Consider the following 25,295-nt stretch of genomic DNA (forward strand, 5'->3'; position numbering starts at 1 on the left):
CTATCGTGCTTAAAAATGCAACATCTCCTCTACACATTTCTCTCAACCCAACCACAGGAAAATGACTCTAACTATTAATTTCTCTTATTTTCAAGAAAAATTATCCATTTTGAATACCATCTCCTCATTTGAGTCAGATTTCTCATCTAACGACAAAATATCTTTTAAGTAGATAAAACTTCTCTAGAATCCCAAATAAATGGCACAGGTGTACTTCACCTTATGCCACAAGCAATCTCCCCCCACCGAAATACAAAAATATTGAATTTGGATAAATGAAACCACATTTGGAAATACAACCTAAGTGGCTTGTTATTCGAAATTAGCCTATGAAGAAGTACCACCATTTATCTTCTTTTTAACAAACATAAGTTTTCATATTTCAACTATTAGCTATTTAAGGCTTATTTAAGAGTTAAGGTATACTTAAAATTAATTTGTACTTAAAGTTTCTCATTGGGAAAAATTAAATGCATTTTACCCGACAGGTAACAATCTGATGTCTGCTCAGACGGTCACACAGCTCTTGTGATAAACCCACTCGTCTTAGTTTCTTGCTACCCATGCCTCCAGATGCAGCAAAAGAAGAACCCTGAAAAAAACAGAAAATAGCATAAGTAATAGTAGATGGGCTATCTGAAACACTGTATCAATTAAAAAGTCTTCAAACTTGTCCACACACAAAATGCAATGTATAGTATTTAAAATATTACTGATAAAATAAAGGAAGGCTACAGAATCTTCCTAAATGTTTTAAACAGGAGAGACAACTGTTTGTCAAACATGAGCACAGAGAAACAAGGCAACATAAGAATGTGCATTTCACACAATTCTTTGATACTTATTACATGAATATAACAACACTTCACATTTGTATAGCATCTTAAGATTTTCAATGCATTTATAAATTTCATTTGGATCTTTGATTAGCCTTCAAGGCATATTTCCAAACAGCACTCCTAGAAAGTATTTACTTTCATTGCACTGTAACGATAATGTTTATTGAGCACCTACTCTATACCAGGCACAGTTCCAAAGCTTCACATAAATTATCATATTTAATCTTCTCAACAGCCCTATACGGAGGGTTGATTATTGGTCCCATTTTTACATATGAGAAAACTAAAGCCTGGACAGGTTAGCTATTCTAGTATCATCAGAAAAAGTAATTAGTGGATTCATAAACTGAAGCCAGGGAATCTGACTCTGAGGCCTATCCTCCTAACCATCACACTCTACTACAAGTCCATAATCGTATCTAACCTCTCCTTTTCCTATGAGTCAGAACAAACCTCTGAATCAAATGAGATTTATTTCAGGTGTTATTTACAAATTGAAATTGTCTTTTTATTATACTAGCTGCTCACATTCCCACATGCAATGAAATTTCACTCTTGTGGAACCTCACTAGAGCTAAATAAGGCTCACAAAGTATTTGCCTTAGAGAGCTCGAAGAGAGTCCCGTAATAGTGTACACAAAGGAGAGGCTGTGTGTCTCACTCAGCCGGCAAAACATCCTGTGGATAAGTAGAAATAGGAACTCTTCATTGTGTCAGGCGATAAAGCAATATAATTATCAGAAAAGGAGTTATATTGGAACGAAAATATATACTAAGAATGTAGATGTTTATTTCTATTACAACAGCCCAATTTTCCATTTAACATTTAAATTCTCTCAGTTGAATTGAAACTTTCTCTCTCAGACACACACACACACACACACACACCCCCAACAAATACAAAATGTATTGTTTCTCTCAATGGGAATTTGACAGTATTGATTACTGTTTCCTCAAAAGAAAGTTTACCAAGCAGCATCTGCTCTATCATGACGTAGTGCTTTTACAAATCAGGTAGTTCTGGGTAATGACATCATTTAGATGGATAAATTCATTAAAAAAAATACATTCAAAATGAAAACCCCAAGTTACCTGGATTTTCTTTCTTTTTTTTTTTTTTTTGGCACCTGAGCTAACATCTGCCAATCTTTTTTTTTTTCCTGCTTCTCCCCAAAGTCCCCCAGTAGATAGTTGTATATTCCAGTTGTAGGTCCTTCTGGTTGCGCTGTGTGGGACACCACCTCAGCATGGCTCAAGGAGCGGTGCCATGTCCGCACACAGGATCTGACCCAGTGAAATTCTGGGCAGCCAAAGCTGAGCACGTGAACTTAACCACTCGGCCACTGGCTGGCCCCTTACCTGGAATTTAACAATGACCAACTCTGCTCTCTCTGCCTCATTAGCGCCACTCTCGTCACTGCCTGGACTACTGCTTACTGTCTCTGGTCACTCCCTGCCAGCCAAAAGAAAATCTTTTCATTTATTCCTTCTCCTGACACTTAAGTACACACTCTGCTGAGCTCTGGATACTAGAACCATTTAAGCATATTCCCTCCCCTTGGGGAACTCACAGTAATAGACTAAAAGAAATGTATACAAAAATAATTAGAGTCATCCATTAATTATTGTCATGGCATTTAAATGTGCTGTGGAAGTACACGGGAGGAAGCACCAAACTGGCCTGCAAAAGTCAGGTCAGTGCCACAATCCTGCCAGATTACTAAAGTTACTCCAATACTGTCACTCTCATCCTTTAAACCACCCATCGAACCATCAGACCACAGGATAAATTCCACACTGCTTAGGATCCCATAAAGACCCTTGATAGGGGCCAGCTGGGTGGTGCAACAGTTAAGTTCGCACGTTCGGCTTTGGCCGTCTGGGGTTCGCTGGTTCGATACCAGGTGCGGACATGGCACCACTTGTCAAGCCATGCTGTGGCAGGCGTCCCACATATAAAGTAGAGGAAGGTGGGCACGGATGTTGGCTCACAGCCAGTCTTCCTCAGCAAAAAGATGTTAGCTCAGGGCTAATCTTCCTCCAAAAAAAAAAAAAAAAAACCTTTATAAACTGGTCCCTCACGTCCCCCTCATTCATACCTGATTGCAAAGCCCAGATCCTGGCCTTCCTGGCAGTTACTTCACCTCTCAGTGTCTTAGTTGCGTCATCTGTAAAAACAAAGGGTAATTCAAATACCTACTTTACATGAATGTAGTGAAGGTTAAAGGATTTGGATGGTGCCTGGCACACAGTGCTCAAGGTTAACGATCACTATCATTATCCATTCATTCAGCAAAACATCACTGGCCACCTCCCACATGACCTGCTCTCCAGCCACAACAGTAAATTTGTAGGTTACTCATGTGCCATCCGGCCTACCTGACCTTCCTCCACAAAGCCTTCCCTCAACTCAGTCTCTTCCTCTCCAATGTTCTCACCACACCTTGTATATATTTATTCGGTTGTCTTATTAATGCATTAGTACGGCTTGCCTGTTTGTTTCTTCCACTTGAGACAGTAAGTTCCTGCTGTGTGTGTGTGTGTGTGTGCGCGCGCGCACACACCCATATGGGGAGTGAGGGAAGACAGTCAACCCTGGAGACTGAATCCTCTCCTCATCAAGAAAAGAAAAATCCTCGCTAGATTTCAATGAAAACTGTTAAGCAACTAAAATCTCATATTTACTGAGCCCATATAACATGCCAAACACTGTTCCAAGCGCTTAGGATGTTTCACCCCGTTTTACAGGTTAAAAACACTGAGGCGGGGCTGGCCCCGTAGCCGAGTGGTTAAGTTCCCGCGCACCACTGCAGGCGGCCCAGTGTTTCGTTGGTTCGAATCCTGGGCGCGGACATGGCACTGCTCATCAAACCAGGCTGAGGCAGCGTCCCACATGCCACAACTAGAAGGACCCACAATGAAGAATATACAACTATGTACAGGGGGGCTTTGGGGAGAAAAAAAGGGAAAAAATAAATAAATAAAATCTTTAAAAAAAAAAAAAAAACACTGAGGCAGTGAGTTGAAAAACTTGCGCAAAGTCTAACAGCTGGCATATGGTGGAGTCCGAATTCTAATCCAAGGATCCGACTCCAGATTCCACGCTATTGACTACCTCTCCTTGAACACCACATGAAGGGGGACAGACGCTAAACTTCCCCTAATGACGGGCTCCCTTGCCTAGACCCCAAACTGCCAGCAAGTGGGAGGAATGGGTGGGCATCAAGAAGCGAAAACATCACCCCAGAATCCCCTAAAAAAAGTTTCTTCCAACAAGGAGCACTTTTCAAGCATCCCCCATAAGAAGGCCAGAAGCCCCCAGTCACGCGGCGGGGTTTTGGTTAAGATCACTACCAACCTAAGTGGGCGTGGCCTGCACCCAACAGTGACTCTCCTCTTCCCCGATATCAATGCCCAGGGAGCGAGCAGGAAACAATGAGCGCACCCCACTTCCCCAAAACCGCCCCCCACAGGAAACTTTCCAGTACCGGGTCTGCAGCATCCAACTTTCAAAGTTTCCCCCACCCCTCACACAGTTCCCCGCGGAAAGCGCCGCGGGGAAACAACCGAAGCGCTGGTTGGGTCGTCATCCTGGCAAAATATCCAATCAGAGGTAGGCAGAGGCCCAGGTCGGTTCCGCAGCTCGCTGGGAAATGTAGTTTACACTCTATAATAAATCTGGGAGTCCCAGTCAGTTTCTCAACATAGTAATTATCAAAATCCGGTGGAGGAACATCAGCAGAGTATGAAGCAAGGAAAAACTTTGCTTGGAAATTTCTCTTTTCTTTCTTTTGTGACTACATTTAAAAATTGCTTAAGGGACCAGAGAGGCATGTTAGTTTTCTGGAAATAGATTACGATCCACTTATCATAGAAGAGGTTTTGGAAAAGAGCTTTGATTTGTTTTGGTTTGCTTTTTTCACCATCCTTTGGTGGTGAAATAGTTTGGGAAATGCTGAACGAAATTGCTCAAACTGAAAACACAATGGGGAAACGTGAGAGTTTGTAGTTGAAGAACATGAAGGTTCGGTTTAAAAGCAGCTGTGATGAGGAAACCTAGTAAAACTGTTACTTTAAGACTCGGTTTCGGATTATTATATTTTCGAAAAGGTTTTGCTCATTCTTTGCTCTCATCTTCCCTTTGCATAACTCTATCTTAAAATTTAGCCCACTGTATCCTAATTATTGACCTGCACCCCTTACTAGACTGTGAATTCCTTGACGACAGAGACTGTATCTTATTTACCTTCTAAAGTAGGGCCTAGCTTTCCGATCAATTAACAGTTGTCAGGCAAACGAGAAAATAAATGAATGCAGTTCAGCAGAAGAAAAATGGGAATTCAGAAGGTAGGGTTCTGGGATTATACGAGAGCCCAAGTGGACAGAATAACAATGGAGGAGGATCCAGGTCTCCTTGCTCTGGGTATCCCCAGGGCCTGGCAAAAGTTGGCGCTCAGTAAATGCTGACTTCAAACGCTAGGGAGAAAAGAGAACGGAAGAAAAAAATCAACGGACACAGCTATCCTCGCCACCTACTCTGCCGAACGCAGAAAGGAAGGTGTTGAGCAGAGGAGCCGTCAATACTGACCGGGTTGGTCCTTAGCAAGGTGGCCGATTTACTTTTTCCTAGCATCCTAGCTTCCTCTAGTGCACAGAGGTGGCGTCACGTGACCTAAACAAATATGGCGCTTTATTTGCATCTTCTCTCCATTGACCAATAGGAGTAGCCGCCGTCGGTCGCCACTCTCCCCTCCTCCTCAACCTCCCGAATGTGATCTGTCACCTGACTCGGCTCAAACATGGCTGCGCTGGAAGCTCTATTGCTTTGGGCGCCGGGAGCAGGTGAGTGTATGGCGCCCCAGAGAAGGCGGAAGCGTTCTCCACGACCCCTGTAGGGAGCGTCCCTGCGCCCCAAGCCCCACCGCTCTCCAGTTCTGACACAGATTCGTCTCCTGATCTTCAGTCCTCTGCCTTCAGAGAGGGCTCCAACTAGGGAGGTTCCTACTGAATTTCTCATCCTTAAGGAGGCGACCACCTGGGGATTTGGAGCCGGACTGGGCATAAAGTTCAGGAGGGAATACGGAAGTGGAGTTATGAGTGTGCGCCTCGGGCTAATACGACGATTAATGTTAATTAAATATTGGATGCGCGTAGAGCGATGGGATCCACCCCTTGGGAAGGTGGAACTTCTCAAAAAGAGATAGTAACATGTCAAATCAAAGTTACAAGGATAATTAGCAAAGTCAGTCCCGCCTTTCCCAGTCGGGCTGGTAGTTGCTTGTTTGTTTAAATATAGTTCCTTCCATTTCTTCTCACTCTGGTGGATATTGTTTCTAGGAGGTACTCCACGAATGAGAAAACTGACAATGTGTTCTGCGTAATTCATATCTTTCTGTCTCCCTGCACTCTGTGCTGGGAAAATGCATCATCCATTTGGAAAAGAGGAAACTGCTTCCCAGAAGCAGCTTTTTGGATTTTTCTGTGAGTGCCTTCGAAGAGGAGAATGGGAGTTGGCACAGGCATGTGTGCCTCAGCTACACGAGGCACAAGGGGATATCCCAAAGAAGGTGGAAGATATACTTCAGGCGCTGGTGGTCTGTCCAAATCAACTGAGGTAAGGGATCTCTCCTCCTGCCGGAGAGTTACGGGGCGCCAGACGCAAGGTTCAATATTGGGCTCTGCTCAATGTGCCTCACTCAACTATCCGCTGAAGAATTAGCACAGGCAGACTGTATTTCACATGCTCTGAAAATTTACATCTGTAATACATGTCTATTACTTAACCAATATTGGCTTTGAATTATCACCTGGAGCTGCAGTTAAGCCTGGCCAGCAAAATGTGCCTGAAATCATTCTTTCTTGCTTATTATCAGTAAAGTTAATAGTGGAACTGCATTGAAAAGCATTTTCTTTGCCTCCCAAAAAGCAAACCCTGCTCTCTTCTTGCTTATGAAATTGAAGATATTGTTGTAGCTTTAACAAAGGACTGGAGGTGAATTCACTTAAAGCTTTTTATTTTAAACTAACTATAGACTTACAAGAAGTGCAAAAATAATACAAAGAGCACCCTTTCCCCCGCTTCCCCCAATTGTGACATCTCATGGAGCCATAGTACAATATCAAAACTGGGAAATTGGCACTGATACATTACTGTGAACTAGACTACACACCTTATTCCATTTTCACCATTTTTTAATCTGCATTCACTTTTGTGTGTAGAAATTGCAAATATCTATGCAATTTTATCCATGTATAGATCTATGTAACTACCACTATAATCAAGATACAGAATTGCTCCATCACCACAAAAGATTCCCTTTTTCCCTCTTTGCCTCTTTGTATTTGGACTCCTCCTTGTCCCCTAGCAACCACTGTTTTCTATCTAAATTTTTAATGAAGTTCTTCCTGGCACTGCTATTAACAACTAATGGTATACAAGTTAAATGAACTGTCCAATCTCTCCCTCATTTTTTCTTACTTTGGCTGTATGCTATACAGGTTAAGTACTGTATTAGCACGTGTATAGTGAAGACTTAGATGATTCTTTTCTTCCTTTATTTTTTTTCCGTTAAATTTAGATTCTAGCCAGTTACTGTCTCATTTAAAATATTAACTTCAAAGAAAGACTTATGAATTCCTATAACCCTGTTTTTAGCATGGAGTTAAAAATAAATTTTTAGGGGCCAGCCCATGGCCAACTGGTTAAGTTCACACACTCTGCTTTGGTGGCCCAGAGTTTCGCCAGTTTGGATCCTGGACGTGGACATGGCACTGCTCATCAAGCCATGATGAGGCAGTGTCCCACATAGCACAACCAGAAGGACCTACAACTAGAATATACAATGTGTACTGGGAGGCTTTGGGGAGAAGAAGAAAAAAAAAGTTTGGCAACAGATGTTAGCTCAGGGGCAATCTTTAAAAGAAAGAAATTTTTATGAACTTCCTTTTTTTCTTTAAAACTACTTGATTGAGTTTCTATTTTCAAGAATATACATTAGATTACTCTGCCTTTATGGTTTTCTATGTAATATTGTTTTGTTTAAAAATAATAAAGACTAGGGGCCGGCCCAGTTGCACAGGGGTTAAGTTCAAGCACTCCACTTTGGTGGCCCAGGGTTCCCCAGTTGGGATCCTGGGCACAGACCTACACATTGCTTATCAAGCCATGCTGTAGCAGGCACCCCACATATAAAGTAGAGGAAGATGGGTGCAGATGTTAGCTCAGGGCTAATCTTTCTCAAAAAAAATAAAAAGTAAAAAAAATAAAAATAAAGACTAGATAGGGAGGTGGAGGTAGGATTAAGACATTTTCTTTTTTTTCTTTTTTTTTCTTTTTTTTAAGTGAAAGCTGCCAGCTCTGTTCTGGTTCTGGTTTTATTGATCTGTTGTATACATTGGAAAATTTCTCATTAGAACAGTGTCTTGCCTGTTCAGGTTTTAAACAGACTGAGCAATGAAATCTAAATCTTGGATCACAAAAGAGATAAGGTAAGTAGAAACTCTTCGTTTAGAAATTCTTTTGTTTTACATTTTTCAGATGTGGACAGGACATCAACCCTCAGAGATTAGCCTGGGTCTGGCTTCTTGTACTGGAAACATGGTTGGGGGAAAAGGTAAGTAGGTTTATATCTCAAATTTTCTCCTGAGGCTGAGACTGAGGGGGTAGTTATGAGATTTTCCTTCTATCTGTTACTTCCCTTATTATGAGGTTTATCATGTTCCTCTCCCAGTATTATAGTGAGAATGCCTTAAATTTTTATTGCTGTCTCCTTACCTAAATTCATTCTTTAATTCACGGTCATACTTTGGCATGTAATACCATTTGAGGTGATACCATTTTGTCAAATACCACTGTGAGTTTTGTGCCTGAGTAGAACTTTGCAGAACTCAGTGATAGTGACAAGATAGCAAATAAAGCATGAGCCTCATAATTCTCAAGTAATGAGGAATTGGCTGAACTGGAACCTGGTGGTTCTTCCATAAATCTTATTTTAACTAGTCCAGTGCAGTGAAATTGTATAGATTTGAACCTCATTAATTAGTAATTTAATAACTCACATGAATTGAACTAAAAGTTACCTAATATAAAAAACAAAGTAAGCAAATTAATAGTGAAAGAAAACTTGTAAGGAAGTGGGTTTTTTTTAAAAACAAAAGTTGCCGTTAAAAGCCTTTTTAGAAGTTTGTAATAATTATCAGAAATTAATATCCATTAAGAGAATTTCTCTGAATCAATCCTGTATTAAACTCAGACTTTAAGATTTAAGTGAGGAACCTCTGACTCAAGAGAAATGACTGGCCCAAGGTCACACGATGAAGTTAGTTGGCAGAACTAGAGCTGGAACCAAGATCTTCTGACTTCAAGTCCCCAGTCCTTTGCTTTTTCCACCTCAACATTATTTTTAGCCTTCATGGACTTAAAGTAGGAAACCAAAAATTCTGTTTTGTAAATGTCAATAATTTAGCCTAATTTTCTTCTTTACCCCCTCAGTCATCAGAATTAATTTTGTCTTTAGTTCCATTTTGCCTTAGACTTACCCTTATCCACATAGCTGTCAAAAAGTAACAGAAATTACTAATCTAAATGGAGCTCTTATTCAGGGATGAGATAATTGCTAATTATCAAATTACCAGAGATAATTTGCCAATTGTTTAGCAAAAAGAAATGACAAAAAGACTAGCAGGAGAGGGTTGAAAGAGAAGCAAAATTAAAAAATAGTCAACCCCAAGATGATTGAGTTGGCTATAGGTTCAGATCTAAAAGAGAAAACTTGAGCTAAAATATTCAATACTATCTTCAAAGAGAAAAAGAAAAGTATGTCTTATGTTCCTGACTAAGGATCTTCCCAATACACACATGGAATTTGTCAAGCCAGATGAACTTTCCCCTCACAAGAGAGTATTTGCTTACTTTATGCCTGATTGGTTCCTTATTTTCTGGACAGTTGCTCAACTGGATCAGGTGGTGGATTTCACTTCCCTGGCTGCTTAGCACACTCTAACAGTTATTCTTGTTTTTCCCAGCATCAAAGATCATTTGGTCCTTAAAGCTCCATGCCTCAGTTATTTAAACAGTTGTGGGAATGTTTTAAACTTTATACAGGACCTCAGAGAATTTTCAAGGTTTATACAAGGATCAAGACTTCAGGGGCCAGCCCCGTGGCCAAGTGGTTAAGTTTGTGCCCTCTGCATTCGGCGGCCCAGGGTTTCGCCGGTTCGGATCCTGGGCGTGGATGTGGTACCGCTCATCAGGCCACGTTGAGGTGGCGTCCCACATGCAACAACTAGAAGGACCCACAACTAAGAATATGCAACTATGTACTGGGGGGATGGGGTAGAAAAAGCAGGGGGAAAAAAAAGAAGAAGATTGGCAACAGTTGTTAGCTCAGGCACCAATCTTCAAAAAAAATAAAAGACTCCAAATGCATTCTTGGAGTAGTTCTACATGGCCAGTCTTTATCCTGGAGTGGCCTCATCTTGTAGGCACCGTCTTGCTGTCTTGCTTGCTGGCTGGCTGTCGATCCTTTGCCAGTCTCCCACTTTCTGCCAAAAACTTCCTTTTTAATAATTAGTTGAAACAGTGATTCCATTTTTCCTTCATCCATTTTTGCCTTCTGCCTTTTTATCTTTTTTTTTTAAAGATTGGCACCTGAGCTAACAACTGTTGCCAATCTTCTTCTTTTTTATTTAATTCTTCTTCCCAAAGCCCCCCAGTATACAGTTGTATATTTTAGTTGTAGGTCCCCCTAGTTGTGCTATTTGGGGCGCCGCCTCAGCATGGCCTGATGAGTGGCGCCCATGTCAGCGCCCAGGATCCGAACCAGCGAAACCCTGGGCCGCCGAAGCAGAGCGCACGAACTTAACCACTCGGCCACAGGGCCGGCCCCTGCCTTTTTATCTTGTAGTGAGTTATCTCTACGTCTATAAGCATGTGTGCAAAGATTTAGCTGCAGAGATGTTCACTGCCGTGCTGCTTCTAATAGAGGAAAACTGGAAACAACTCCCACGTCCACAGTACAGGACTGGTTAATAAATGGAAGTATATCTATTTATAAAATACCATGCCACTATTAAAATTACGTGGTAAATGAATTTTCAGTGATGTGGAAGGATGTTCATACTCTACCTTGTGAGAAAAAAAAGTTTAATAAACAGAACATTTGGTAATGCATGCACAGAAAATGGTCTGAATGTCCTTAGACCACAGTATTAATGGTAGTTCTCTTTCAGTGGGAAGATTTGGGGGAGGGAGGGTGTTTGTGTGTATTTTCATTTGCCTGTTTGTATATTCTATTTTTCTACATTGAAGATGCTTTGCTTTTATAGTAAGAAAGTCTATGCTTGGAAACATTGAGCCATTCTTGCCTGTTTTAGGAATGTTAGTCATTTATGACCTTGGCTATGCTTAAAGTAATTTCACCAGTAAAATAAATATAAGCTAATCAGTCTTTAGGATTCTAGATGAAAGTCCTAAAATCTAACCAGACTTGTTCTTTTATTAAAGGCCTGCAATCTGGCCTTATCTATTCCTTCCTCTTAGTTCTCAAGAGAAGCGCTAACCTCCAGCTTCCCAGCATGAATTTTCTCCACCAACTTCCAATCACTAGTATCATACGAGCGTTCAGATGGCGTAGGTTCACTAGGGAAGGGCATGGTAAGAAGAAGCAGGATTTTGGACTAAGAACACGCTAGATCATGTTAGCCTCTGATGTGATGAGTGGCACATGAATAAAGTAAGTGTGATTTTGTGTTCTAAAGCCCCCTCACACACACACACACACACACACACACACACACACACACACACACACATTCTCTCACACTCCTGCAGGTACTTCTTGCCTTGAGTCAGGAGACTTTTCAATAAAACCCATGTTCTGGAAGCTTTAACCAGCTGCGTGATTTACAGGTGCTCTAATTTAAAGCAGTGTTTGTCAGGATTAGTCTCAGACTTTAATCTTATTTGTATTTGTGTCTGGAGAAAAGGAGACTTTAATTTTAGTTTTAAGGACCAGGTGAGGGGAAGTTATTGTGAAACAAGGAAATACAGGAAGACTCAGAACCGTTCTCCTCCTTTGTACATTAGCCTTCGCTGCTGGCATGTCTCATTAACAGACACTGGGATCAGATTTTCTTTTCACGCTTGAGATAATTGAAAATACTTCCTAACCTTTTCATCTTTAGTAAAGATTACTTTTTAAAATATATGCTTATGCCACAGGTTTGTTTGATTTAGAGATTAAATGAGATTTTTAAAATATGTGAAAATATGGCACACAGTACCTGGCACATGATAAGTGTTTAATAAACATTAGATCTCTTCTTCTTTACTTTTATTTTCCAACTGATAATGAATACTGAAAACAGAGGTTTGGACCAAAGAGGGATCACGTGGGCCATTCCATCCCAGGCTTACCCATAACTGGGTGTTTTGGAAACTGCAAGGGAGATTATTGGAGAAAAACTTCAAGTGACAGGAAAAAATCCCGTGAAATGAGTAAACCTTGGAGTTTGAGGCTGGTCAGGGTGGGGTTTAAGTGTTAGTATTTAAGAAGAGTATGCATCCAAGTTTAGCAATTTCATTTATAAAGAATAATATCTGAAAACATATCCAAGAATTTAATAGTTAAAAGTACTTTATCCTAGAGAAACAGCGGAAATAAAACTAAGTGGAGAGAAATATTTACTTGTAGTTTAACTAAAGCATATGCCTAATCTTTATGCTTCCTTCTTATGATTCTTCCAGAAGTTACTCCCAACTGTTCTCCGGAGAAAGCTTGAGTTTCTTTTATTGTCAGAAGACTTCCAAGGTGACATTCCAGAGGACATCCTCAAGGTGAGAGAGGGCTCTGGAGCCATCCGCCCAGGGTTACAGTCACTCAGCAAGCTTGACATCCAGGGATCCAGCAGAGACGGGTCCCCAGATGTTAGCTATATTCTGTTCTCAGGCAAGACCAGGCTAGGTCAAGGCCCCTCTGAGGGGAATTTAGAGGTAGGATAACCTTATCTGATTTTAGAATTCTTAGAGGTGGATTGTCCAGAAATACTAAGTATGGCTAGAGATTAAAGATTTTTTTGTTTCATGAAAAAGGAATGCATAACTTAGATTTAAACTAGGTGTTTGAATTTTTTCCAAGATAGGGATTGGGAATGTAAAGGGAGAAAGGAACTAGTGTATGTTGAATACTTCTGTAACAGGGGCACTGAATATGTTATAGTTAACCCTCACAACAACCTTCTGGGGGCGGATTCAAACTAAGTCTTAACTATATCTATACTTAAATGCCTGAGGGTGTGCTCTGAGGCTCAATACTTATTTTCTTCATGACCTGGCTGGCAGCTAATTAAAGACATATTTACAATAGGATTTAAAGCAGGGACTTTCACATGTATTAGATCAAGAACCTCATGGTCCCGTGACCATCTCGGAAGCAGTTAATGAAGAAGCATCCCTGAGCGCCATCCGTGGACATGGTGCTAAAGTGTGGGAAATCACCTGCCTCCCCACCCCCTTCCCCCTACTCCCACTCTGCACACAAATTACAGGTAGCGCTTCTTGCCTTAAGGGCTTGCAGTCTAGTTGGGGAGAATGACTGGTACACACGTGAGACAATTATGTACTAAACCATGTGGTACTAGCACTAGTGTTGGTACTGAAAGCCCAATAAATAGAGGGAGAGTGTGTGGGTTGGAGGTATTGGGGAAGGGAGGCTTTATAGAAGGATAAGGATTGAGCTAGACCTTAAAGCATGGCTAAAGATTTAGACCAGGGTTAAAAATTGGTGTGAAATGTTCTTTTAAAAATTGAATTTAAATGCCTTGAGGTGGCCATAATGTCTTATGCCATTTGTCACCTGCTTGGTCTGTGAGTTTGCAGTCCCTGATTTAGGTTGACAGTGCACATTTTGGAGGCAGTGGTGGGAGGTGTGGGGTCGGGTGGGGGGGACTAGCCTGGGCATGGAGGCCTTGGGCAATTGAGTTAATCTCTCTTTGCCTCAATCTCCTCATTTTCAAAATGAGGCTAATTGTAGTGTCCGCTTAAGGTTGTCATGAGGATTAATTTGATTTTTCTGTGTAAAGAGCCTGTGGTGACTACTACAGAAGTGTTTGCTACTGCTGCTCTTATATATACACTCACATACATATATGTACTGAAAAGAGGAAAACATCAAAGCATACAAATAGTAACATTCTAGATGTGCTCACCACCTATCCCTCTCTTCATCCTCTATTTAGGAGCTATATGAGGTCTTAGCACAAGACACAGTAGGCCCTGGGCCTGATGGAAATCGGAGGCGAGAGAACCGGACCCCTCAGCTCAGCTTAGAAGCTGTCTCTGTGCTCTGGGATCTTCTGAGGCAGGCTCCCCAGCCGGCACAGGCCCTGCTGGAGCTTCTGCTTAGGGAGAATGATGGCACTGGCCTCTGTGGCTGGCCTCTGCAGAAGGCACTGGTGGACCTCATTCGAAAGGCACTACGAGCTTTGCAGGGCCCTGCTGCTGGGCCCCCTGGGGTAGTAGATGCCATCTATGGAGCCCTGCGGACCCTGCATTGCCCTGTAGAGCCCCTCGGGCTTGAGCTGCGTACTCTGTGTGAAGAGCTACTGGAGGCCTGCCGGTCTGAGGGGAGTCCACTGCAGGAGGAACGACTGCTCAGCTGCCTGCTGCACAGGGCCGGACAGGGCCTGGTTTCTCTATACGGCCATATCTATGCAGAGAAGGCCACAGAAAAGCCACAGAAGACCAAACCCTCGGGGAAAGGTGTGTTCCCTTTGCTGCTTCTCCTTGTGTGTTGGTAATTCCACTATGCCCAACCTCTCTGAAGTCCCTCTAGGCTGGTGCCTTCCATGTTGCTCAGGAAATCTAATGGGAGAGGCTAAGCAAAAATGGGTAAGAGGTTGTTTTTGTTTTTTGAGGAAGATTAGCCCTGAGCTAACATCTGCTGCCAATCTTCCTCTTTTTGCTGAGGAAGACTGGCCATGAGCTAACATCTGTGCCCATCTTCCTCTGCTTTATATGTGGGACACCTACCACAGCATGGCTTGCCAAGCGGTGCCATATCCACACCCAGGATCTGAACCAGCGAACCCCCAGCCGCCAAAGCAGAACATGTGCACTTAACCGCTGCACCACTGAGCCAGCCCCAAGATGTTCTTTTGTAAAAGCACAGATTTTGTAGTCTAAGATGGAGTGATGGCAAAAAATAGTAAAATAATAGAAATAGCAGGAAAGAGCATTTCAGAAGCTGCTGAGAGAAGTAAAATCTTTAAGACAGAAGTATAGAAAACCTGGTTTAAGGTTTTAAGAGTGAACTGTCACATCAGTTGGTGCTTCAGATGGGCTTTAGATTAGGAAAGAAGAGCTCCTGGTTACCTAATAATCCTTTCTGGTCTGATTTTTAGTCTCACCAGATCATCTAGATCCCGAGCGGGCAATGCTGGTCCTGTTCTCCAATGCTGATCCAGCCCAGGCTTGGAAATTGGCCTATTTCTACTGCCTGAGCAACAGCAAGCACTTCCTCGAGCAGATCTTGGTAAGTCAAACTTAATTATTCTTCCTCACAGAAGTACCCAGGGATTCTCTCCAGGCTTTTTCATTCCTCATTTCTCTCCCACGAATTTATCCAACACAAAGCAGTTTAATTAGTGGTGAGTCATTTTGTCCCGGCCATCCACAGTCTAGGGGAAAAGGGCTCCAATTCAGAATTGGAACCGCAGTCATTTTATATCCGTCCCTTGGCAGGAACTAAAATGTTGGATACGTGTAGCTTTCTGAAGGATGTGAAGAAGAAAAGACAGTGGCAGCAACATGTTGCCTGACGAGAAAATTTAATAGTTTACCTTCTGCTTTCAGATTGTAACTGAGCTTCAGTTTAATTCAACAGATATTTATTAACCTCATTCTATGTGCCATATACTGTGCCGGAGCTGGGGTTACAACAGAAGTCAGTCCCTGCCTTCAAGGAGCTTATAGCCTGGTGTTTTCATGAACATTTTTTATTCATCAGGCCACTTCTGTCATTGTCAGAAATCTCCCTGCTATACTAAAAGGCTTCTCACCCTAAGGAGCAGCCAGCTGGACTCATTCTTTCTAGTCCAAGTAGCTGCCTATAGCAGCCTCCTTTGGCTTACAGGTGACAGCGCTAACGCTGTTGAAAGAGGAAGACTTCCCAAGTCTTGGCAGCCTACTAGATAGAGAATTCAAGCCTCTCAGTCGACTGCTCGTGCTCCTGGGCTGGACACATTGCCAGAGCCTAGCAGCAGCCAAGAAGTTACTCCAGACACTCCACAGGACCCAGGTAACTTGCTCTGCACTCCCAGCTGCTCTGGAAGCAAGTGCTGTGGGGCTTTGGGCTGAGACAGAATGTGGAGTCCTGAAGTCAGTCACAACCTTTGACCCCAAGTGCCTGAATCAGCATCTCTTTCTTCTCCCATATCAACACAGGACCAAGGCTGTGATAAGCTCCTCAGGGATGCCTGTGATGGGTTGTGGGCTCACCTGGAGGTGCTGGAGTGGTGTGTTCAGCAAAGCAGGTATGGCCCTGTGCAGACAGCCCCTTCTCACCCTTGGGCACACTTGACCTGTGCTCTGCGTGTGTGGCCATTTCAAGGCATCTTCCACATAAATGTTTTGAGTTGGTAATGTTGACCAGGAATTAATGATTATTCCAACTATTAAACCAGGAAAGAAACATAAGTCATGATTATCTTCACTATAGCCATAAGGTCACAACTAGAGGATAATTTAAGGATGATGATAAAAAGAACAATAGCTCACATTTCCTGAGCACTTACTATATGTGAGGCATTGCTCTAAGCTCTTTACATGGATGATTTCATTTAAGCCTCACAATAATCGTATGAGGTAGATACCAATATTGTCCTCATTTTAAAGGTGGGACAACAGAGGTGTTAAATAACATGACCAAAGAGACACAATCCACATTCTTAACCATGTGTTATCCTGGATCACACTTTTATTCAACAACTGCTTATTGAACCATATGCGAAGCCATGTTTCCCTGATAACTTAGCCTTAGGTCTTCCCTACATCCAGGTTCCTCTTTTGCTCTTCACCCACCTCACCAGCACTTCCTGAAGGAGAGGAGGCAGAGGGGGAAGTAAGGAGGGGCCCTTATTCAAAGTAAAGCCAGAGAAGCTTGTGTCAGGTCTGAGCTAGGAAGAATACAGAAATTGGGAAGCTTAATCTGCAGGCCCTTTCTAGACCAATAAGGCCCTTGCTAGGTTTTTTTCTATAGAAATAAGGCTGACTTGATGATGTACTTCCCTGAGGGTAAATAAATGCTATGCTCTATCCTAGACCAACTGAAATTTAGTATTTGGGGAAGTGATACCTGCGGTGTTATGGGCCAGAGAGAAAGCACAAGAGGAAATCAAGCTTGGTCTTTCTCAGAGCAATTGTATAAATTGCCTTCCCTTCCATCCTCCCAACTGTCTCTTTCAGCAACCCCATACCAAAGAGAGATCTCTTGTGTCATTTACATGGTGGAGACAGCCACTCAGTGCTCTACTCTCTCCATCACCTTACAAACCTTCCAGCCCTCAGGGAGGAAGATGTTCTCAAGCTCCTACAAAAGGTGCCAGCCAGGGACCCCCAGCAACAGCATGGTGAGTTGATGATGGAGTGACTTTCAGGGTTCTCTCTTAGGACAATCTTACACATGTTTCTTCCAGCACAAGATTTATCTAGATGTGATTCCTGGGATCTGTCAGGATGAGTAATCCAGCAGGTGCCCTCTAAATTACTGCTGTTTGCTTCTGTCAGATTATAGGATGTAGGGGCATTCCTTCCCTTTCTTGGTGTGGTGTACGGAATCCTGTGAGCACAGTCCCATAAGAACCCTTGTCCTCATGGAACCATCTCAGAACCACTAGCATACCTTCTTTCCGATGAAACAGAATTAGGAAATGTCCTCTGAATTTGCCACATTGTCATTGGCAGTGTTTATGCAAAGTCTTGATGAGTCTTTCCACGCTTCATAAACTTTTTCATAGTACATTTTGTGCCTTCCTTCACTCCCATATTTTCTTGATACTCTCCTTATCAGATAAAGGGGTTTAGAAGAAAGACTTGCCTAAAACAATAGCAAAGCCTTGTTTTAACTTTAGATCTTTGCTTAAAATTCAAGTCTCCATTAACAAGCTCTTTTTGCTCTCAAAAGTCATATCGTAGTGTAGTCACAATCTGCCATGCGGGCCAGGGACACTTACCCGTGAGAGAAACAAATGTTCTCATATAGCAGTAGATGTTTCTCAGCCTAGATATTGCTTTGATTTCCTTTTAAGAAGGACCTACCACTAATTGGAAAACCGGTGTTACTACATTCTATTTTTTTTCTGGAGAGATAGGCAACTTGTTTAGCAGATTTCCTAAAGGGAAGTGGAGCTCTCTGTTTTCTACATACAAGTACAAAAGGCTTTCAAAGAAGTATTTTATGTCTGATCCCTGTGACCCACCAAGACACACTTAGAATTTAAACTTGGAAAAGGCAAAGAGGAACATTAATAGGGCTGGGACTAGGATGAGGCAAGAGAAGCATGTAGAATACAAAATTTAAGGAGCCAATCCCTCTCAGGCTGGTGCAAGTACTTGCAGGTCCTGGGCCTGGGCGTAATGCCATGTAGAGGCCAGGAGCATAGAACCATATTGATCTCATTCTGCTTCTTACCCTGACCTTGGCAAGGCTGAGCTTCCTAGAAGAAGTAATCACTAGGAAGCCTGTATTAAAGGGGTTTATTGCAACATCCTAGTAGCAAAACATTCCTAAGTACTGCAATGCCCAGCCCTGCCCAAGAGGAATTTGCCTGAGTGAGGGATTCACTCAGTAGGACAAATGCAGCCATCAGAAATTTAGTTTATGAAGAAATATAATCAAATGCTTTTCCTATAATGGGTTAAGAAGTAGGAAAATGAAATCGTTTAGAGAATGTCCTTATATGTAACTTAACCATTCACACACACACACATGCAAAACTACCAAAGGGGTTAAACCAGAATGTTACAGTGATTGTGTTTAGCTGGTAGGATCATGGGTGATTTTTTTTCTTCTTTTTGCTTTACTACATTTAATGCTTCTTTTTTTGAGCAGGTTGTTCTTTTGTTATGGAAAGAATTAGGGCCAGATTTAGATATCTAGAGACCCTGTAAAGATTATGGTGCCCTCCCTTCCTCCTAAAGTTAAAAAAAAAAAATTTAAATGAGAAATTATAAATTATTAAACAAGTACAAGGAATTTCAAAAGAGTTTGTGATTTTTTTTCCCCATGATGTCTGCTTCAGTGCTTTCTTTCTTTTTTTTTTTAAAGCTTGGCCCTGAGCTAACATCTGTTGCCAATCTTCATTTTTCTTTTTCCCTTCTTCTTCCCAAAGCCCCCCAGCACATGGTTGTATATGCTAGTTGCAGGTCCTGCCAGTTCTGCTATGTGGGACGCCACCTCAGCATGGCTTGATGAGCAGTGCTAGGTCCGTGCCCAGGATCTGAACTGGCAAACCCTGGGCCACCAAAGTGGAGGATGAGAACTTAACCACGCGGCCACAGGGCTGGCCCCTTCTTAAAAGTATCAGATCTTTTTTAAAAAAGTTTCTGTTGCCTTTCCTCTCATCACTCAATCTAGATACATTTTAAGTCTACCTTTTGGATAATGTGGTACTAGGTAGACTAAACATTTGCTCTAAGTTTTGATTTTTTAACAAAGGAAAAACAAGTATTTTAAGAAATATAAGAAAAAGACCTATTAAAAAGCCATGAGGGCTGTGTCGAACAGACATGGAGAAGGGAGGGTGGTGGGGAAAAGGAAGTGGAAGGGACTGAAGGTTGACGTTGACCAGAGGAGAAGGCCTGGAAGGGATGGTGATGAAACTGACAGGAAGGAGAAAGGGTGAGAGCACTTAGGGACCTAGGAGTGCGGCAGCTCTCTGCTTCAGCCGTACTTGCAGCCCATGCCTGAAAGAATCAGCTCTGAAGTTCTGCGTATTTCCCTCTACAATTCAGATTCGGCAGATACCCTGGCCCCTGAGCACCTCAGCCAGTGCCAGAACCTGACACTCTACCGGAGCTTCTGTGCCATGAAGTATGCCATCTATGCCCTCTGTGTGAACTCACACCAGCACTCCCAGTGCCAGGAATGCAAAGACAGTCCCTCTGAGGACCTGGCGTCAGCTGTGGAGCCCGCGAGTGATTCTCTCCCCTCCCCAGGTACAGTGCTTCCCCCTCATCCTTGGCGGAAGCTGGTAATACCCTGTCCCAGTGAATTCTTTGTGTGAGAGCCCTTTTCCACCAGGATTGGGCGTAGTGGCCTTGGTTTCATTATGCCCAGGAATATTTTCATCCATTTATCAGCCTCCATGAATCAAAGGGACACGGAGAAAGCAAGTGGCTTGCCTAAGTTCTAATGGAGTCTGATCACCTAGTGCAGTGTTTTCTAAATGCTTTTTTTTAATTAGCGTTTCACATCACACTCCAGTTTGCACCTAGGTGTGTAATTTGTGTCTTTACATATGCATGTGTACATGTGTGTATAAGTGATACATAATTGAAATGTTCTGAGAAACGATGCTTGCCTTCCGAAGGCGCGTTCCTGACTCTGTTTCTGTTTCATTTCTTTAAGTCTACGTCGCTTTCCCATCCACCGTGTGAAACACACCAACCTAAGATCCTAACCTCTCATTTTTCTTAATAAACTTATAATTCCTTAGCTTGCCTTCTGCGACTAGTGGTCAGTTATCTCTCCCTTGTAGCTTCAGAATTGATCTTCACCTCTGAGCATGGTCATTTTTTGACCAGCGAGTATTTCTTAAAAGATCTGGGTAGCCTGTGATCACCTTTAGTGTAACAATGAGTGAAAATAGAATTGAGGTGTCCGGGGTCCCATGCTACCTTCATTCTAGGAACTGAAATATGGAGTGCTTCTCAAAGAGGAGGAATAATGTAATACTTAAAAAGCAGAAACAAAATAATGAATGTTCGCTTATCTGTACTTTTAGTTAGGGTAGCAAAATCTTTCTAGAAATCATGAAAAGACATGGCTGAATAGTCTCTTATTCTTCTGACTGTAACCACCTTTCCCTTAGTCATTAAAAAATAAATAAATGAGCTAAAGTTGTGAGAAGGTTTGAGTCTGGCAAGTATTCTTTCTAATTGCATTTTCTCTCTTTTCTTCTCTTTCTCTCCTCTTCACCATGCTTCTTTAGGTGCTTCAAGGCTCTTCTCAACATACCTGGCCAGGTGTCAACAGTATCTGTGCAGTATTCCTGACTCTTTGTGCCTGGAACTTCTAGAAAACATCTTCTCATTGCTCCTTCTCACCTCTGCCGATCTTCACCCAGAGCCTCACCTGCCTGAGGACTATGCTGAGGATGATGACATTGAGGGGAAGGGCCAGTTGGGCTTGAGGTCCCCATCAGAGAGCCCTCAGCACATAGCACAGCCTGAGAGGAAGTCAGAACGGGCTTCCCTGGGAGTCCCCAGGAGCCTTCCTTGTACCATTCCAAGCTGTCTGAAGACAGAGTCAAAAGACAGTTCCCCAGGGCCTCAAGGGCACAGCTTTTTGGACCTAAAGCACTTTACTAGTGGTATCACTGGGTTCCTAGCTGATGAATTTGCAATAGGGGCCTTCCTCAGGCTTCTCCAGGAGCAGCTGGATGAGCTCAGCAGCCGTAGCCTCCCTGAAAACCCAAAGCTGCTAGAAGGCCAGAGCTGCTCGGGAAGCAGAGATGGACTGCCGAGCCGCCTGCACCGGTTTTCCAAGGTTGTCTCTGAGGCCCAGTGGAGATACAAGGTGGTAACAAGCAACCAGGGCTCAGGTGAGAGAAGATAGCAGAACTGGTGGGAGGGATAGCAGAAAGTGGGAGGGGGAAAACTCCCAGTTACGTGGGAAAGCGAAGAGTGCATGGGAGTCACACCATTAACTCAGGGCATATCACCATAGCAACCAGTAGCACAACCATGTCTCAGACCTCAGTCCAAATCTTCCCCTACCTGTTGCCCCAGGAGGTAAGTCAAATCAAAATTGATTAATCTCTCGTATGACCCATTGGATCTGCTCTTCCAGAGGAGCAACCTTCCCGAAGATACCGGCCTGTTGCCACACGGCACCCCAGTCTCCGCCGGGGTCGTCGGACAAGAAGGAGCCGGGCAGGTAATCTGAAGAGCTCTCCCCATGCCTCGTTCCCATGCACCAGGCAAGCGGTATACTGCCACTTGTCTAATATTCTTTAAGATAAAGTACGTGGTCCAAACAGACAAACAAAAGTGATCTAAGATCAGCCTAGTCTCACCCCCCAAGGTAACTCTTGCTAGTAGTTTCCTTCCAGAAACTTTCCATGTAATACAAGCATATATAATTTTATATGTACAGATGCACCATACTATATGTACGATATATGTTGAGAACTGTGGCTTCCTCTTTTTACTTATATCCTTTTATACATACAAATGTAGCATACTATATATTGAGAACTTACTTTTTTCCACTTACTATTTTAAAGGTTGCTTAGTATTCCATTGTCATATGTATCCTTTTGTGGACATTTAAATTGTTTCCAGTTTTTTATTTTTATAAACAATGCCACAGTAAACAACCTTGTTCATATGTCTTTGCATACTTGTGAGTATATCTATAGGATAAGTCCCTGGTGGTAGAATAGAAGGTCGAAGGAATGTGGACATAAAACATAGATATTACCAAATTGCCTAAAAAGAAGGTAGACCAATTTACATTCTCACCAACTGTATATGAGTGCCTATTTGCACATACATTCATCAAAAACAAGTAGTATCAGATTTTTAAAAATCTTTGCCAATATGATTAATATAGTACTGGTGTGTCATTGTTTTAATATTAATTTTTAGTTTAAGATTGAATGTCTTTTCACATATTTGTTGGCCATTTATATTTTTCTGTGAGCTGCCTTTTCATGTCTAAGATCCACATTTTCTATTGGTTTGTCTTTTTTGTTGAATTGTAGGAAACTCTTTATATATTAAGGAAATTATTCTGTCATTATGTACTACAATTTTTTCTCCATTTTGTCTTTTGACTTTGATTTTGAGTTTTTGTTAAGGAGTTTAATACAGGAGTATTACACAGGAGTATTAAATTTTTAGATAATCAAATTTCCATTATGGCTTTTGGTGTCATTTTTAAATAATTAACAGGGAATTTGTAAGATTTGTCTTATGTGCTAAACAATACTAGGTATCTTGAGGGAGGTGAATGAGTCATAAACCAGGACTTTGCCTTCAAGGAATTTATAATTTACCTGCAAAGACAGTATACATGAAAAACTTCAACTGCACTGAGGGACTGCCTGGAAACAGAAGTCTCTTAGAAGTAGAGATCAGCATAGCCTCCAGAGATCAGGGAAACAGCTTTTATGGAAGAGTTGACTCTTGAACCAAGCTCAAAAGAATGAGTAAGTTCCAGCTAAGTGGCAATGAGAAAAGTAAGCATACTGGGGATGGTGGAGGATCCCATGAGAGAGACCTGGAAAACTTCAACGCTGAGTTGCTAAGGCCCTTAAGCTGCTCAGTTAATTGTTTTGAGTCAAAAAGCACAGTTTGCATCCACTTGAGCCATCCAGCCCAAGAATGTACAATCCTTCTTCTGTTTCCTTTCTGTCTGTTCCTTTCCAAACAGTGAGCCAAGGAGACTCCCTCGCACAGGGCCAATATTGCCCTTGAATCCCACAATAAGGACTAATAAGCCTCCATCGCAAGCCCTAGCTCATCAGGAAAGCAGGCCTTGAGAAGCTTTTCCTCCGGGCCTTTAAATATTGTGGTCTTTGGCAGACCAGTTCTTATACTTTGGTTCCCTACGTTTTTAAGTGTGAGGACAACTTTTTCTTTGTCAGAAAATTTTATGATGCTCCTTTGCACCCTCCTTCTTCCTGGTCATAATAGTTGTGCTTTTCTTTTTTCAGACATTGACAGTGCTTAGTGAGCAGATGGGGGTTGCTGACTCCTAGAAATAACCTGAAAGCTCCTGAGGCTCTGAGACCAGAGGTTGGAAACCACTGGTATAAGCTACTACCCAGATGCGCACGGGGCCTATTAAGTACAGCCCTCACCTTTGGTTCTTAGGACCTTGCCTTTTGCTGTAGAAGGAGCAGCAAGTGTAGCAGTTACCCATTATCCACTCACTAACTACCTAGATCTTGGCCTTCAAGCCAACTTCTCACTTTCTACACTGTGAGGCATTGGTGGTTGATTTTCTCTCTTCTTAATACTTCTAGATGGCCGGGACAGAGGTTCCAATCCATCCCTGGAAAGTACGAGTAGTGACCTGAGCACAAGTACTTCAGGTATGGGGGTCCCAACCAGTTGCCAACTTCAAGCAGCTTTGCCCTGATAAGAGTTGCCATAAACCATGGTGTAAAAACCCAGACTGAGCACTTCATGCCCGCGTTCAGGAAGGTTGGTTCTGCAGCCGGCCAGAGATATTTCAGTGGGGAAAAGAGAAGGGGCTGTCTCGCTGTCAGTTGAGTTGCCCATCAGCAGAGAAAAATGGGTGAATGCCCAAGGAAGGTAGTTGGTATGAAAGTCTCATACTCAAAGATGATAGTATAGGTTTCCCTTCAGTTAAGGAAAAATAAAGACCATTTACAGACCTTTTAGAGAAGGACTTTGAGGAGATAGGAGTTTGGCGGGAGGTGACAGCAGTATAGTTTTTCCTCAATTTCTGTTGCTTCCTTTGCCCCCTGCATTCTTGCATCCCAACAGAGGGAAGTCTGAGCACTGTGTCTGGGAGGAATGAGCTGGATGGCAGGTTACAGCCCCAGCCTCAAAGTTCGCTCATCCCCATGATGTTCTCCCCACCTGAGTCTCTGCTGGCATCCTGCATCCTCCGGGGGAACTTTGCAGAAGCCCATCAGGTGAGGAGAGTGCTTGTGCGGCCATACCTCCTCACGGAGTCAGCCCGTAGCTAACTGGAGCCCGCTGGGCCTCAGGTAAATCTAGATGCATGTGCAAGCAGAGCCACTCGGGAGCCCTTAAGGGACCACATCCTCCTTCTGCAGGAGAAAGTTTCCATGTACCAAGCCCAGTCTTCAGCATTGTGGATTTCAAGACCCAGCCTGGAGGGGATTTAAGCTGTTGAATCATCTGCTTGTTTTCTTAATATAAACAGTGTTTTAACAAGATAATAGAAAATATTCGGCCACAATCCCACCACTTCAAAACATGGAAATATTTTTGTTTCTTTCCTTGTACTTCTTCTCTGAATACATACATGTTTTTATATAGTTATAATTTATGATGCAGACAATTTTTAATAGTAACTAAATGCCAGTTCAATATGTAAGAAGTATAGGGGTCTAGCAAGCTAGAGTGTTCATGTTCTAGAGGGAAAAGTGCATGGAGTAGAAATCAGAAAGATTCTTACCCTCTCTGAGCTTTGATGTCCTCGTTTGAAAATTGGAGTTAAATGTAATACCTGCTCG

At 42.5% G+C, this 25,295-nt stretch overlaps 2 protein-coding genes across 10 annotated transcripts in view; one reads left to right on the forward strand and one right to left on the reverse strand.

Moving 5' to 3' along the window:
- Window positions 1-5,446, reverse strand: part of LOC124233772 (DNA repair protein RAD51 homolog 2) — a 555,642-nt gene extending 550,196 nt beyond the window's left edge. For 5 of the 9 annotated variants that reach the window (XR_006887137.1, XR_006887138.1, XM_046650970.1 and 2 more), the window contains exons 1-3: window positions 4,328-4,384; window positions 2,939-3,007; window positions 482-592 (exon numbers count right to left, since the gene is read on the reverse strand). Coding sequence is in view for 6 of the 9 variants with exons in the window: in XM_046650970.1 (XP_046506926.1) it covers window positions 482-565 (84 nt within the window). In the remaining 3 variants the exon portion in view is untranslated. Of the gene's footprint in view, window positions 1-481; window positions 593-2,938; window positions 3,008-4,197; window positions 4,302-4,327; window positions 4,385-5,085; window positions 5,397-5,427 lie in introns of those variants that run through there. The other 4 variants (XM_046650966.1, XM_046650965.1, XM_046650964.1 and 1 more) reach the window with 4 other exon arrangements.
- A 171-nt stretch (window positions 5,447-5,617) lies between these two features.
- Window positions 5,618-25,295, forward strand: part of LOC124233735 (zinc finger FYVE domain-containing protein 26-like) — a 62,063-nt gene continuing 42,385 nt past the window's right edge. The window contains exons 1-14 of the mRNA XM_046650879.1: window positions 5,618-5,681; window positions 6,177-6,453; window positions 8,377-8,452; window positions 12,586-12,675; window positions 14,076-14,598; window positions 15,240-15,370; window positions 15,971-16,135; window positions 16,282-16,370; window positions 17,302-17,465; window positions 19,849-20,052; window positions 21,048-21,659; window positions 21,908-21,994; window positions 24,090-24,158; window positions 24,577-24,728. Coding sequence (XP_046506835.1) covers window positions 6,260-6,453; window positions 8,377-8,452; window positions 12,586-12,675; window positions 14,076-14,598; window positions 15,240-15,370; window positions 15,971-16,135; window positions 16,282-16,370; window positions 17,302-17,465; window positions 19,849-20,052; window positions 21,048-21,659; window positions 21,908-21,994; window positions 24,090-24,158; window positions 24,577-24,728 — 2,556 coding nt within the window. The 5' untranslated portion in view covers window positions 5,618-5,681; window positions 6,177-6,259. The remainder of the gene's footprint in view (window positions 5,682-6,176; window positions 6,454-8,376; window positions 8,453-12,585; window positions 12,676-14,075; window positions 14,599-15,239; window positions 15,371-15,970; window positions 16,136-16,281; window positions 16,371-17,301; window positions 17,466-19,848; window positions 20,053-21,047; window positions 21,660-21,907; window positions 21,995-24,089; window positions 24,159-24,576; window positions 24,729-25,295) is intronic.

The sequence above is a fragment of the Equus quagga genome, unplaced genomic scaffold, assembly GCF_021613505.1.
Source record: "Equus quagga isolate Etosha38 unplaced genomic scaffold, UCLA_HA_Equagga_1.0 220_RagTag, whole genome shotgun sequence".
Classification (NCBI taxonomy): Eukaryota; Metazoa; Chordata; class Mammalia; order Perissodactyla; family Equidae; genus Equus; species Equus quagga.